We start from the raw sequence: 13,236 nt of genomic DNA, 5'->3' as shown, positions 1-13,236 counted from the left end.
ATTCAACAAAACAACATAAACCATGAAAGCTTGAAAATAGAGAAGCGACACAAGGTTGGGTTCAATCTCTCCTGGGTGAGTGTGGCCCATTGTATTGCTCACCCATATTTAAATATATTGATGCTTGCTTTTATAAAAATATACTAAAAAAATAAAGCCTAATAGCTTTTTGAGTCTTTGAGCGGCGTACAAACTCCTTCCAAAAATATAGCAAGCCTAATTATAGAGTCTTGGGCCTACCAAAAGTATAAAACACTATTTGGTATGTACAAAGGTTTGAGACTAAGGCCTTCCAAAAAATATAAATGCCAAATATGAAAACCTAAGAAGTGATTAGATGTCTTCCAAGATTTCTCATTATGGTCCAACACATGTTCCATGCGTGACTAACACATAGTCCACCACTCAATCATTGCCTACACCAAAATAACATTAGTAAGCACAACACATTAATCCTAACTATTTCACACCAGTGGACATAGCTAATTAAACACATTAATCCTAGAAAATGATATAAATAAAAGGCACATCCCATACAAAAATATTGACCCGATCTACATACTTCACATATGAAATTAAAATAATGGCATCACCCACATTAATATATGAAAGTAATGATTGCATGGGCGTCCCCACTTGATCATAGAGTTCACGACTAATAAAAACAATCAGAAAATGCTAAAAATTAACAGTAGAATCGTCGATTGGAGTTTTGGATTGTTGATGGATCCGATGATCCGACTCGGATCGTTGATTGATTGGGTGATCCAACTTGGAAATTAGAGGATTAAAGAAGTAGGCTCGAACGAGTGGAATCAATCGATTGGAGAAAGTGGAATTGAATGATCCAAAAAGGTGAAATTGGTCATTGATCCAAAAAAGTGGAATCGTTCGATCATAGAAAGTAGAATCGTTAAAGTAGGATTGCTGTGACGATCCGACTTTTGAAATTGATTAGTCTTTTGAAATCGTTGACGATTGTAAATAGGAATCATTGATGTAAAAACAATTATAGAATCGAGTGATTGCACATGAAAATGATTGTAGAATTGGGCAATTCTATCTACCATGCAGTAACTGCTGTGGTGAACTAGTCTCCTTCACTGTTGAGAGAGAGAAGCCTCCTAGGAAGTTATGAAAGCTTGAATAAGAAAGCTTCAAACACCAACCGTTGATGATGAAGAGCTGCAAATTGATAGAAAACCAAAAAGAAAAAACAAGGCTATGGAAAGCTTGGAAGCACCACTCTTAGCTCATAGAATGGAGCTGGACACAGACAAACACACTGCTCAAAGACAAGAACCCAGAGGTGTAAAGTGTGAGAGAGATGAAGCTCTCTACAAGTACAAAGCAAAAATACAAATGAGCAGTAACCCTAAACTGAGGATGATGTTGCTTATATACTAGGTAACCCTAAGGTGCCCGTTCACACTTGGATGGCCATGGAAAAAACCCCAGTGGGACAAAAGTGCCCATGGTATAAGTATATGGCGTCACAGTACAATACTACCATAAATCTAATACTTCTCTAATAGTTTTCATGGATGAGTTCAACCATGGACATGATGCAACCCGATCAATAATAATAATAGAGAAAATTACATGAGCCTTTAATAAGGAGCTATACAACCAACATCAATGATCCTTTAACAAAAATAGATAACCACGATTGCAATATGTTATAAATCTGTCACAAGGCACCTGCGTAAGGATATAAGAAGCAAGACATAATTTATAGCATCACTTGTGTGCCAAATAGAAGAAAATACATTAGGGTACATGATAGGCTTGCCAAAAAGAATCACATAACACAGTAACTTACCGCCATAAAAAATTGATCGAGGACGTAAAAAATGCAAGCCCTTCTGTGATGTTTAACAAGTCACAATTTTTGATACAACTAGACAACATAGACAAGGCAATAGCACTTGAATAGTTATACACAAGAATGAAGGGCCAACCTTGGGGAATTACACCCTGAAGAGTACAAGAATCTATCTATTGTTGATCAAAGGTTCTTAGAGTACAATTTTTATAGACTGAAATATATTCCTCGACTGTGAGTGACAGTAAGGTCAGCTGCCCCAGCCCCGAACGTCGACTTAGTGAGAGTTACCGATGGGGAAGCGGGCGCGAGAAGAGGTTTCCACAAACAAGCAAGAGCAGGACCCTCCTCCTCCTGATGTAAAACTAGAAGCAGCAGAGGGCTCTGCTCGTGCAGCTACACGTGCCTTACCTGCTTTGCCGTGGATGCGAAACCCTATCGACATTGACTCCTTTCCTACCCTGCCCCTCGAGCAAGTTGCTGGATTGGACCCCAGGTATGTCTGTCGATCCATATCAGGTTCTGCCTTCAAAGAAGATGGTCACTATGCTCCATGCAATCTGTCGATCCATATCAAGTTCTGCCTTCAAAGAAGCATCGTGCGTTGGAAGACTGAAACGTTCTGTTGCTATACTTTGTGGAGTGTAGGCAAAGATGGCCTGGGGTAGAAGACACCTTCCTGGGTGCCATGAGGGGCGTCGGGGCATTAAATGCAGATTTTTCGTCTCTGCTCCGAGACAGCCAGACCGTGAGCATGAGTGCTAATTTGTCGGGATCTGAGGACGGAGGGGTTGGGTTTGTTAACAGCTCCTATTCAAAGGGTAGAACGAGCATTTGGGGTCCCCGAGGCTGTTTGCTGCACACTTGGGTGGGGACTGGAGTTTTGTAAAGCTATGCCACTCTTTTCCTACAAGGATGACTCAGGCAGAATAAGTTTTTGGTATGGCTTGACTTATTTCAAAGGTATGGCCACCTACCCTTTAACTTAAACCAAAGCAAAATGTAACATTATGTCTACCTGGAGCAAATGTGTGCATAGCATTGCTTCAGAATACTCCATACGGGATGGGTGGTTGTACTACAAGGATTGACTTTGTGTCGTCAAGGGTGGTGGTTTCTGCCAAGTGCTTCTACACGAGGCAGATGATGTTCCCCACCGTGGTGAGGGGCCGACATTGGAGAAGTTATCCCATCTTTTCTTTTGGCCTCACATGAAGCAAGATGTTCATCATAACGTACAGTTCTGCCAGGTTTGTCATAAGTCAAAGCTAGACACCAAGAATGCTACCGGTAAGCTTCACCCATTGCCAATTCCAAAGTTGCCATGGGAGGGACTTTGCTGAAGAGCTAGAGCTCCTAGAATGATTGTATTCTTACAATTGTTGATCGGCTAAGTAAGCAACCCTACCTTATTCCTTGCAAGTCAGACGCAGATGCTTAGGAGGTGGCTAGGCTTTTCATTTGGGAAGGATGTTCGAAGAGGATTATGATCCAAAATTCACTGGAGGTTTTTGGAGGGTCTTGTTCTATGGGTTGGGGACGAAGTTATAGTTCAGTACCAGCCTTCATTCCTAGGTAGATGGCCAGACCGAGAGCATGAACAAGACTATGATTACGATGGTGTGGTGTTATTGGCAGGAGCACCAAACTCTTTGGGAGGAGTTCTTGCCATTGCTGGAGCATGCCATCAATGATATAGTGGAGGCAATGACCAAAAAGACTCTCTTTGAGGTAGTATGTGGACATCCGGATATTAACCTGATCAAGTTTTCGAAACTTCCCCAGGAAACTATGGCGCATACCAAGTGGTTTAGGATTCGGACTAGCTATTGCAACAGGTTCGAGAAGAAATACTGAAGGCGCAGACAAAGCAAGTCCGCGAGGTTGACAAATTGTTAGAATATTGTGCATCTTGGTGTATTGGGAATTGTGCCTTTTATTGGGGTTTTATGCATTTTTCAATGATACAGTGGAGGCAACGAGCAAAAAGACTCTTTGAGGTGGTATGTGGACATCCAAATATTAACCTGATCGAGTTTTTGAAACTTTAACAGGAAACTATGGCGCATACCAAGTGGTTTAGGATTCGGACTAGCTATTGCAACAGGTTCGAGAAGAAATACGGAAGGTGCAGACAAAGCAAGTCCGCGAGGTTGACAAACTGTTAGAATATTGTGCATCTCAATGTATTGGGAACTGTGCCTTTTATTGGGGTTTTATGCATTTTTCACATGTTTTATGGGTTATGGGGGGCCAGTCAGCCAACTTTATCATCATGCAGTCAGCTAGCTTTTGGCCTCCCTATATAAAGGGCCTCCCTCATCACACTTGCTGTATCCAATCCTTGCACATTGTAATGCCTATTTGTTGGCTATTGCCATTGTAAAAGTCTCTTGCTTAATAAAGGTGATCTTGTCAACATTTCCTCTCTCTCCTTTTCTCTCTCTCTTTCTCTCTTTTCTTGTCTATGCTTCCACTTGTGCATACTGCAACACAGTATCCGACGACTAGGTCCCGGCTGCCCATCTACCTTTTGATCCCCTTCTCTCTCCCGTGTTTTTGAATTCAGTCGGTGGCTGTGTTTTCTGCTGAACTTGCGTTTTCTGCCTCTCCACATCGTAGTCACCAGAAACGATAAATGGGAACAGAAACGTTGGAGGAATGGAAACGGGGAAATGAGTTTTTAGGGGTGGAAACGTAGTCACCAGAAAGGGAGAAACGGGTTTCTAGGGGTTGAAACGGCCGTATCGTGTGACTCTGCTCCACATCAGCATTTTTCTCCTGGAGGTGCTCCTGCCCTGTGCAAGTCCAAGGTGGCTGCGTTTTGCTTTTTCTAAGCATTTTCTGCAGTGGCTGCTGGTGTAGTGGCTATTTTTACAGTCATGACAGCTTATGGAGGAGGTTTATTCGCGTGTGGTGCAACTTGGCAACCAGCCCTGACAACCCTACTTTCCCTGCTTCCCCTCCCTCCGGTTGGGTGTTTCTAGTGCGTTGCGGTGAACTGTTTTGCTGTTGTCTAGCTCCTTTCTCTTTTAGATTTGAGAGGGGGCTGATTGGTCCTTGTGCTTCACTCTGTTCGAAAGTGCTCGAGAGGAGTCTTGGAGTGCTGAGATTTGTGTTTTTGCAGTGTACTTTGTTGCTGTGGATATGGCTCCCCCCTTACGAACAAGGAGGACAAGTTGGACGGAAACAACTATGCTCATTGGAAGCTGAATAAGCGGATCTGGTTCATCCATAAGAGATTGTGGGAGATTGTTCAGGGTAGTGAAAGAAGCCCAAGCGCCCTCAGAACTCTGGCGTTGGACACAGGTTCAGGAGGATGAATTTCTTGTGGACTTACAAGATTGGGAGGATCGTGATTCGAAGGTGCACTCAGTGCTTGTGCGGACCATTACGAAGGAGGTCTCACCGGCCGTGCAAACTCTTGCCTGTGCACATTAAGTTCGGTGCAAGTTGGAGGATCTCTGTGCTTGAGATTCATTGATGAGGGCAGTCACTTTGCAAAGGCAACTCTACAGTCTGGCATTTCTTATTGGTAGTTCTATACAGTCATTCCTTATAAAGGCCAAGGTTATCCATGACCAGTTAGTTACTGGCAATGGGTGTTGCCTCGTCCACAAGTCAATTGGATTTTGATGATCTCAGCTCCCTTTTCTTGGAAAAAGAGTCCGTCCTTGTTTTTGAGGGTAAGATCAAAGTCCTGATCAAGCACTTGCTTCAATACAAAAGAAAGGTCGCAATAGTTGCTCTCGTGTGGGAAGAGAGGACATTTGTCTAAGAACTGCATGTCCAAGAAGAAGGACAAGGGCAAGGGCAAGTCTTCATCTCAGAAGAAGGGCAAAGACACAACATAAGACAGTGATACAGATACTTCTAGTGGCTCATCTAGGGCTCCCATGGCGCCTCCGGCTTGGGAGGACCAGGATGGTGTTCTTCTCTAGTTATACAGATGGTTTCCCCCCTTGTGCTTCCAGCCAGAGGAGGCTTGTGGGCGGAAGAGGGTGTTGTTAACAGCTCCATTTTTTGGTGCATGGGAACCGTGAGTCGAAGTTCCAAGCATTAAAAATCTGGCAGGACAAGGTCAGCTTTGGTGTACCAGGACAAGGTCAGCTTTGGTGTAGCAGAGACTATGGACAAGACATGTTCCGAGTTCATTGTTCGAGGTTTTGGGACATGATGTGTTCACAGTGCAGTGTTGGGGGATTATGGGCATGGTTTGTCCGACAGCTCATCATTCTATATACTTGGAGTTCACTGCACACTGGTGTGGGAATTTGGAGCCAAGTAGATTTCTTTGCTGTTCTCAGGGTGGCATTTCTGTTTCGAGGAGCCAGATTGGCATATGCTCTTTCCGCCGAGGTGTATCCGGTACTGTGCAATACTGGAGTGTCCATGGTTGTATCTTCATCAACTTATCTTCTTTAGACTTTGTTAAATACTCCCAATAAATATATCATATATTGAGGGGGGGGTCGGCCCGTTCCGGCCCCAGTGCTGGTGCCCATCTTTCCATTTCATTTCATTTCAATTTCAAGTTATATTAAGTCGTCCATTTCAAATTGTGGTTTTAAAGTTGTGCTATTACGCGTGTGGGTGTCCAACAGAGTCTTCCCACTTGACGGGATCGGTTTCATTGGTATCAGAGAACGGTTGTTTTCCTCTTTCTAGTGGGGAAACGAACCTGTGTACTGGACATCCCGCTTTTAGCACACTTAAACACAATGGACAGCCAAGGCAACCCTTTGAAAGTGCCAAATTCGAGGGGTCCATCTAGTGCTTCTCGTGATTCTGATGCTCTGCGAGGAAGGCACAAGCCCCTTGAAAGGGTTAATGATAGTGAATCAAAGGGTCAACTGTCTCCAGGAAAGACAGTCATGCTTGAACAAGAGCCTGATGCTATGAGGGCTGAAATGGAACATATGAGAAAACTTCTGCAGGCTCAAGAGCAAGAGTTAAAGTTTTTGCATGAAGATCCCCATGTGCAAAGTGCCATTGAAGCCAGGAAGGCTGATGCAATGGTAGATGTAACTTTTGAGTCTATGGCACGGGAAGTGGGCAAGAAACCAAGGGAGTTGGCACTTGCCTACCTCCTCCGCAAAGGTGACATCAAAGAGGGGAACGACGGAGAGCTGAAATTCAGAAATCCACCTCGTTTGAAGCATGGAGATCCTGCATCTCAAAGGCTGAAATCTTTTATGCAAAAGGAAGAGGTGACAGTCACCTCTCGACATCCATCTTCTCCAGAAGGCACTAAGCCTGACAGATATATGTATGCCAGTGCTTATGGAGGGCATGAAAGTCACATGCATGCAAGAGATGTATCCCATGGTAAGGGTGACAGGTCTGCTTCTAGAAAAATTTTGCCTTCTGAGTTGTCTCATGGAGAGACATTGCCATATACAGGTAAGTCACATGCATCTGAGTTTCAAGTTCGTTGAGCACATGCTACCGTGCCTCATGAAACTTCTATGACGGCCCATGGAGCCCATGCAGATAGGGCTGCCCCGTTGGATAAGGGGAAAAGAAAAAGAGAAGACCATGAGCCTCATGCCAGGAAGCTCAAGGAATTTAAAGCAGGTGACAAATCTGTGAAGTTCGATGTCTATCATGGTGAACATGATGCTTCTAAAGTGTTAGCATTTGTGGCACAGTTCGACATTGCTTTTAGCGATGAGGACTTCATAGAAAAGTCAAAAGTACGCCATGCTAGCATGTTTTTGAAAGGGACTGCTGCTCATTGGTGGATCACTGAAAAAATCACCAAGGATCCCATCTGCACCTGGAAGGAATTTAAGGATAGATTCTATGCTTAGTTTTTGCCACCGAATGCGGAGCAAACTCTCACTCAAAAGTGGGACAGGCTGGAGCAAAGAGATCATGAAAGCGTGCAATAGTATGTTAACAAGTTCTGGAAAGTGTTGCTGGAAGTAACTCCCTTTATGCAAATCACCGAGGATGAAAGAAAAAGGAAGTTTCGCTCTGGACCAACATATCGTTTGGGCATTGAATTGCACCCGAAACATACTTTGCAACAGCTCACAGCTTCTGCTCTTGCCACGGAGCAATTGGTGCTCAAGATTAAACAGGATCAAGGAGGTTCAAAGGGGAAAGACAAGGCTGTCCCAAATCTGCAAAAGGGTGGACAGCCACCTAAAAAGAACTTCCGGGACACCTACAAGGGTGGTAAAGCTGAAAATAACACATCTAAAGATCAGGACCCAAGGAAGAACAAATTCGGCTTAACCCCGGAGCAAAGAGAGCAATATGCCAAGGATGGAAAATGCTTTTCTTGTGGTAGCAAAGACCACATGTTTCGACAATGCCCAGATCGCAAACCTAAGCACGAGGACAAGCAGACCAAGGCTAATGTACATGCAGTTCCTGATGTGCAAGGAAATACAAGTCATGATGCAAAAGAGCGAATGGTTTGCAAGGCTTGGGAGCAAATCAAGGATCAGCCCGCACTATTCATGTTTGATGACTGTGCAACTGATAACTTCATCTCTATGCAAATGGCAGCTGCATTGGGTATTGAGGTTGAGAACATGGGACCTCAGATTGAAGCCGAAGCTGCATTTATTGGTAAAGAGGTGCAGGTTACCCCATTGATAGGGAAGTTGCGCATCCATATACAGGGCTACCTTGATAATGAACATTTCCTAGTTGCTCCACTAAATGGATGTGATGTATTGTTGGGCAAGCCATGGCACCATAGGCTTGAACCCCACAAAGACTACAAGTCCAATATGATTTCTTTTATGCTTAAAGGCTGCATGCATTTTATTGATGCTGGCAAAGAAGGGGATTCCATCCCACTTGTATCACACATCCAAATTAATAAAGCAATCAAAAAGAGTCTTTCTGCGTACTTGGTTTTTGTGCGAGATAGCCTTGTGCCAAATCATCAAAATGTGGATGCTATGTCTAATGATAGGCTGAATTTTCTTTATGCATTCAATGACTGTTTTGCTGATACTTTGCCAGGGGAATTACCTTCCCAAAGGCCCGAAGATCACCGCATAGATCTTGTGCCAGGTAGTTCTCCACCCAACAAACCCGCATACTGAGTGAGTGCTGCACAACAAGAAGAAATCATGAAGCAGGTAAACGAGCTTTTAGAGAAAGGTTTGGTTCAGCCCAGTTCCTCACCTTATTGCTCTCCTGTGCTTCTTGTTCAAAAGAAGGACGGATCATTCTGTATGTGTGGACTATAGAGCTTTGAACAAGCTTACCATCAAGAACAGATTCCCAATTCCGCGAATTGATGATATTTTGGATAAGCTTGATGGTTCAACTTGCTTTAGCAGACTTGATTTGAAGAGTGGTTATCACCAAATACGTGTGGTACCACAAGATGTCCATAAGACTGCATTCAGGACATCCTTTGGACTATATGAATTCTTGGTAATGCCTTTTGGTCTCACCAATGCTCTTGCTACGTTTAATCGTATGATGGATAGGATATTCCGACCCCATCGCAAATTCACAGGAGTTTTCTTTGATGATATCTTGGTTTTCTCTAAGAATGAGCAGGAACACAGAACTCATTTGGTCACAGTGTTCGAAGAGTTGCGGAAGCATAAGCTTTTCATCAATGCCAAGAAAAGTGAGTTTTTCCTTTCAGAGATTCATTATTTGGGTCATATTGTATCCAAAGATGGAGTTACAATGGATCCCGCAAAGATAGAGACCATTCGGAATTGGCCCGAATTGCAAAACGTACATCAAGTACGTAGTTTTTTGGGATTATGTTCGTATTACAGGCGTTTCATAAGGCATTTTGCTATGTTGCCACTCCTCTACATGATCTCACAAAGAAGAAAATCACTTTCAAATGGACTTCAAAGGAACAGGATACTTTCTTGCAGCTCAAGCATGCTATCATATGTGGTCCAGTATTGATTGTTCCTGACTTGCATAAGTCATTCGTAGTTGAATGTGATGCTTGTGGTGATTGCATAGGAGCTATCCTAAATCAAGAAGGGCATGCAGTTGCATATGAGAGCTGTCGTTTGCATGATGCCGAGCTTCATATGGATATCTATGAGAAAGAGCTCTTGGCTGTAATTCACGCCTTAAAGATATGGAAACATTATCTTCTTGGGACTGAATTTGTAGTCAAGACAGATCATCAAAGCTTGAGATACTTTTTATCTCAAACAAAGCTTTCAGAGAAGCAGATGAGAATGGCAAACTTTCTTTCCATGTTTCATTTTCAGATTGTGCATACTCGAGGAAAGAAAAATGTAGTGGCCGATGCACTATCCAGGAGGCCTTATCTAGCTGCAGTCTCAGTGGCCTCTCATGGCGACTTATCTGCTATGCGAGATTTGTACCATTTGGATGCTGATTTTTGCCATATATGGACTGATTTGATGGCTGGTCATTCACATGCCTCTTATGTTATCAATGAGGGTTATCTTATGAAGGATAATTGCCTATGTGTGGTGAAGGATTTGCATCCAAAGGTTATGGACGAATGTCACGCTCCACCTTATGCTGGTCATAGAGGTATCATGCCTACTACACGCATGATTCAGAGGTATTTCTTTTGGCCAAGCATGCGTAAAGACATTGAGGCTTATGTGCGTGCATGTATTACTTGTCAAAAGGTGAATTTTGACAGGCAAAAACCTCTAGGTTTGCTTCAGCCATTGCCTATTCCCTCGCAACCTTGGGAAAGTATTACTATGGATTTTATCATGGACTTGCCTAGATCCCAGCATGGGAATGATGCTATTTGGACCATTGTGGACAGGTTTAGCAAGCAAGCTCATTTCTTGCCCGTCAAGAAAACCATTAAAGCTTATCATATGGTAAAGCTTTTTCTTGCTAATATTTTCAAGCATCATGGTATGCCTAAATCCATTGTTGGGGATAGAGATCCTAGGACTACAAGCCTATTGTGGAGGGCTTTATTTGATAATATGGGTACTAAGCTTGAGTTTTCATTAGCTTATCATCCCCAAACGGATGGCCAAAGGGAAGCTGCAAATTCAGCCGTGTTGGATTTATTGAAGTGTTATGTGGCAGATCAAAAGACTGCATGGGAGAAGTATCTTCCACTTGTTGAGTTTGCCTACAACAATACGATCCATGCCTCCACGGGAAAGGCTCCATTTGAAATTATTTATGGTCGTATGGATGGGAGCCAGACTTGTGCCACCCGTGTATGACCTGGACTGTGTTCGACCCATGGGATTGTCACGCCATGGAAGAGCCAGTATTCGTGCCGTGTTTTGCCTATGGGACTGTCACACCATAGGGAGACTCGTGCCTGGAACTGTGTCTTACCTATGGGACTGTCACTCCATAGGAAGACCAGGTTTTTATGTTTTACGTCGTGCCAGTTTTGTGCCGACAGATATTTTGTACTTGTTCCATGAACGGGAGATATATCCATGATACTATTTGCACATGCACTCATGTTCTGCATGTTTGAAACTGTTTTCGCATGACATGTATTTTTGTGTTTGCCTGCTTGACGTGTTACTTACTGAGCGGGGACGCCTGCCAGTGAGTCGTGAAGTCTGTTCTGTATTCTGACGAGTTTTGGTGCATGTGAACAGGTGGGAAGTATATGGCACATGTTAGTTTAATACTTTTATTTCTAACCTTTTGATTTATAAGGGTACTTGTTCACACCCACTTAAAAGTGGGCACCCCCTTTGGGCACCCACTTAGGGGCCAAGGTGGGGAGCCCCACTTAAGTGTGTGTGGGGGTGGGTGACCCAACCCACCTTGGAACTGGCCACCCACATGCAAACGTGGGGAGCCAGCCAATACTAAGGTTTTAACTCCACTTTATTTTTAATAAAAAAGCCTTCACCTCCATCGTAGTCTCACCCGGCGATTGGCTTCCATCGTCTTTCGTAAAAGAAAAACAATCCGGCGACCACCTCTTGCGCTTGTTTTCCCAGGCGGCTGGCTGCCCTATCCTCTGCACTACAGGCTGCAGCCCAAGCACCTCCCCATGCTCCCAGGCGTCTGCTGAACTATATATGCTTCTGCTCCAAGGTGGTTGGCTGTCAGGCTGCGCATACTTCTTTCTCCAACAGTCGGCTGCCTCTTCTACAGTAGGCTGCATCAAAACTGCTGCGCATGCTGTCAGGCTGCGCTACTCATTCTCCCAGGCGGTTGTGCGCTCCACCTGCCTATTCCATACAGGCTGCGCATGCTGCCTCTCCCACAGTGCATGCTGCCTCTCTCCGACAGGCTGCTCCTACAGCCAGTCGGCTCTCTGCAGCCAGGCGACTCTTACAAACCAGGGCGGCTGTTTCTGTTCTTTTACAGTTGGCTGCTTCCCCACGTCTCTTCCTTCTGCAGGCGCCAGTATACTATCCTCTGCTGGTGGCTGTACACTCTGTTGTGGGCTGCGCAGGTTGTCCAGTGGGCTGCCCACCACACAAGCAGGTAGCTGCGTAGGTTGCAGCCAGGTATTATATCGCCTACGGGCACTGTTTCTTCTGTCTACTGCGGGCGCCTCCATTTTCTCTCAACAGGGCGGTTGTATGCTGTGTGTCCTCTCCATACGGCAGCTGCTCTTCTCGACATGCTGTTGCATCCTGGTGTTTTTCTCAAGTAACTGCGTACCAACACCATGAGTATTGGACTTCCATCTGCCATTTTCAAGTAAGTGAATTTTCAGATTTAAATAAAGTATTTTGTGATAAATCTGTTAAGGGACTCTCTCTCCACGGCAACACCCGTTCGGTGCCGGGTAGTCCAAGCTCTATTGGAGAACCTCGATCCAAAGGTGCTGAGATCGGGAGAGCCAGGCGTTAGTACGAGAGCGCTTGTTTGTGCGTGGTCTCGGAACACCAGTGAGGCGCTCTCCGCGGAGTCCAGTGAAAGCACAGGACCGTAGAGACTGGACCACGTTAGTGGTCATTCTGCTTCGAACTTCTACTTCGATCGTCGACTTCGAGCCTATTTGTTTGGTACTGTTTTCATATGTACATGGACATCATCTGGTTCTTTGAACCCATGGAGCATGGTATTTGTTAAATACTCCCAACAAATATATCATATATTGAGGGGGGGGTCGGCCCGTTCCGGCCCCAGTGCTGGTGTCCATCTTTCCATTTCATTTCATTTCAATTTCAAGTTGTATTAAGTTGTCCATTTCAAATTGTGGTTTTAAAGTTGTGCTATTACGCGTGCGGGTGTCCAACGGAGTCTTCCCACTTGACGGGATCGGTTTCAGGGGTTCTCATCGAAAGAAGCTCTGATATCTCCTCAAGCACAAGGGCTACCCAATCCAACAAGCAGTCTAGTTTGATGAGGATCAGTTCACGGACGAGACTCGCCCGTTTTTGATAGCTTATCAAGAGGCCATGCCATTGAGGACGGTTGCAATGCAATTAGGGAGAATGTGACAACTACGAGTATGCAGGGCACATCAGGATATC

General features: G+C 44.4%; 1 protein-coding gene across 3 annotated transcripts in view; it reads left to right on the top strand.

Annotated features, from left to right (window-relative positions):
* The first annotated feature begins 2,028 nt into the window (after positions 1–2,028).
* Positions 2,029–13,236, top strand: part of RH1 (RNA helicase 1) — a 63,978-nt gene continuing 52,770 nt past the window's right edge. For 2 of the 3 annotated variants that reach the window (XM_086784559.1, XM_086784558.1), the window contains exon 1: positions 2,029–2,321. In XM_086784559.1, coding sequence (XP_086640685.1) covers positions 2,119–2,321 — 203 coding nt within the window. In that variant the 5' untranslated portion in view covers positions 2,029–2,118. Of the gene's footprint in view, positions 2,322–2,473; positions 2,789–13,236 lie in introns of all 3 variants that reach the window. The other variant, XM_086784560.1, reaches the window with a different exon arrangement.

Source organism: Cibotium barometz, chromosome 47, assembly GCF_041138505.1.
Source record: "Cibotium barometz isolate CiBa-2024 chromosome 47, ASM4113850v1, whole genome shotgun sequence".
Lineage (NCBI taxonomy): Eukaryota > Viridiplantae > Streptophyta > Polypodiopsida > Cyatheales > Cibotiaceae > Cibotium > Cibotium barometz.
This window is presented reverse-complemented; position numbering and strand designations above follow the sequence as displayed.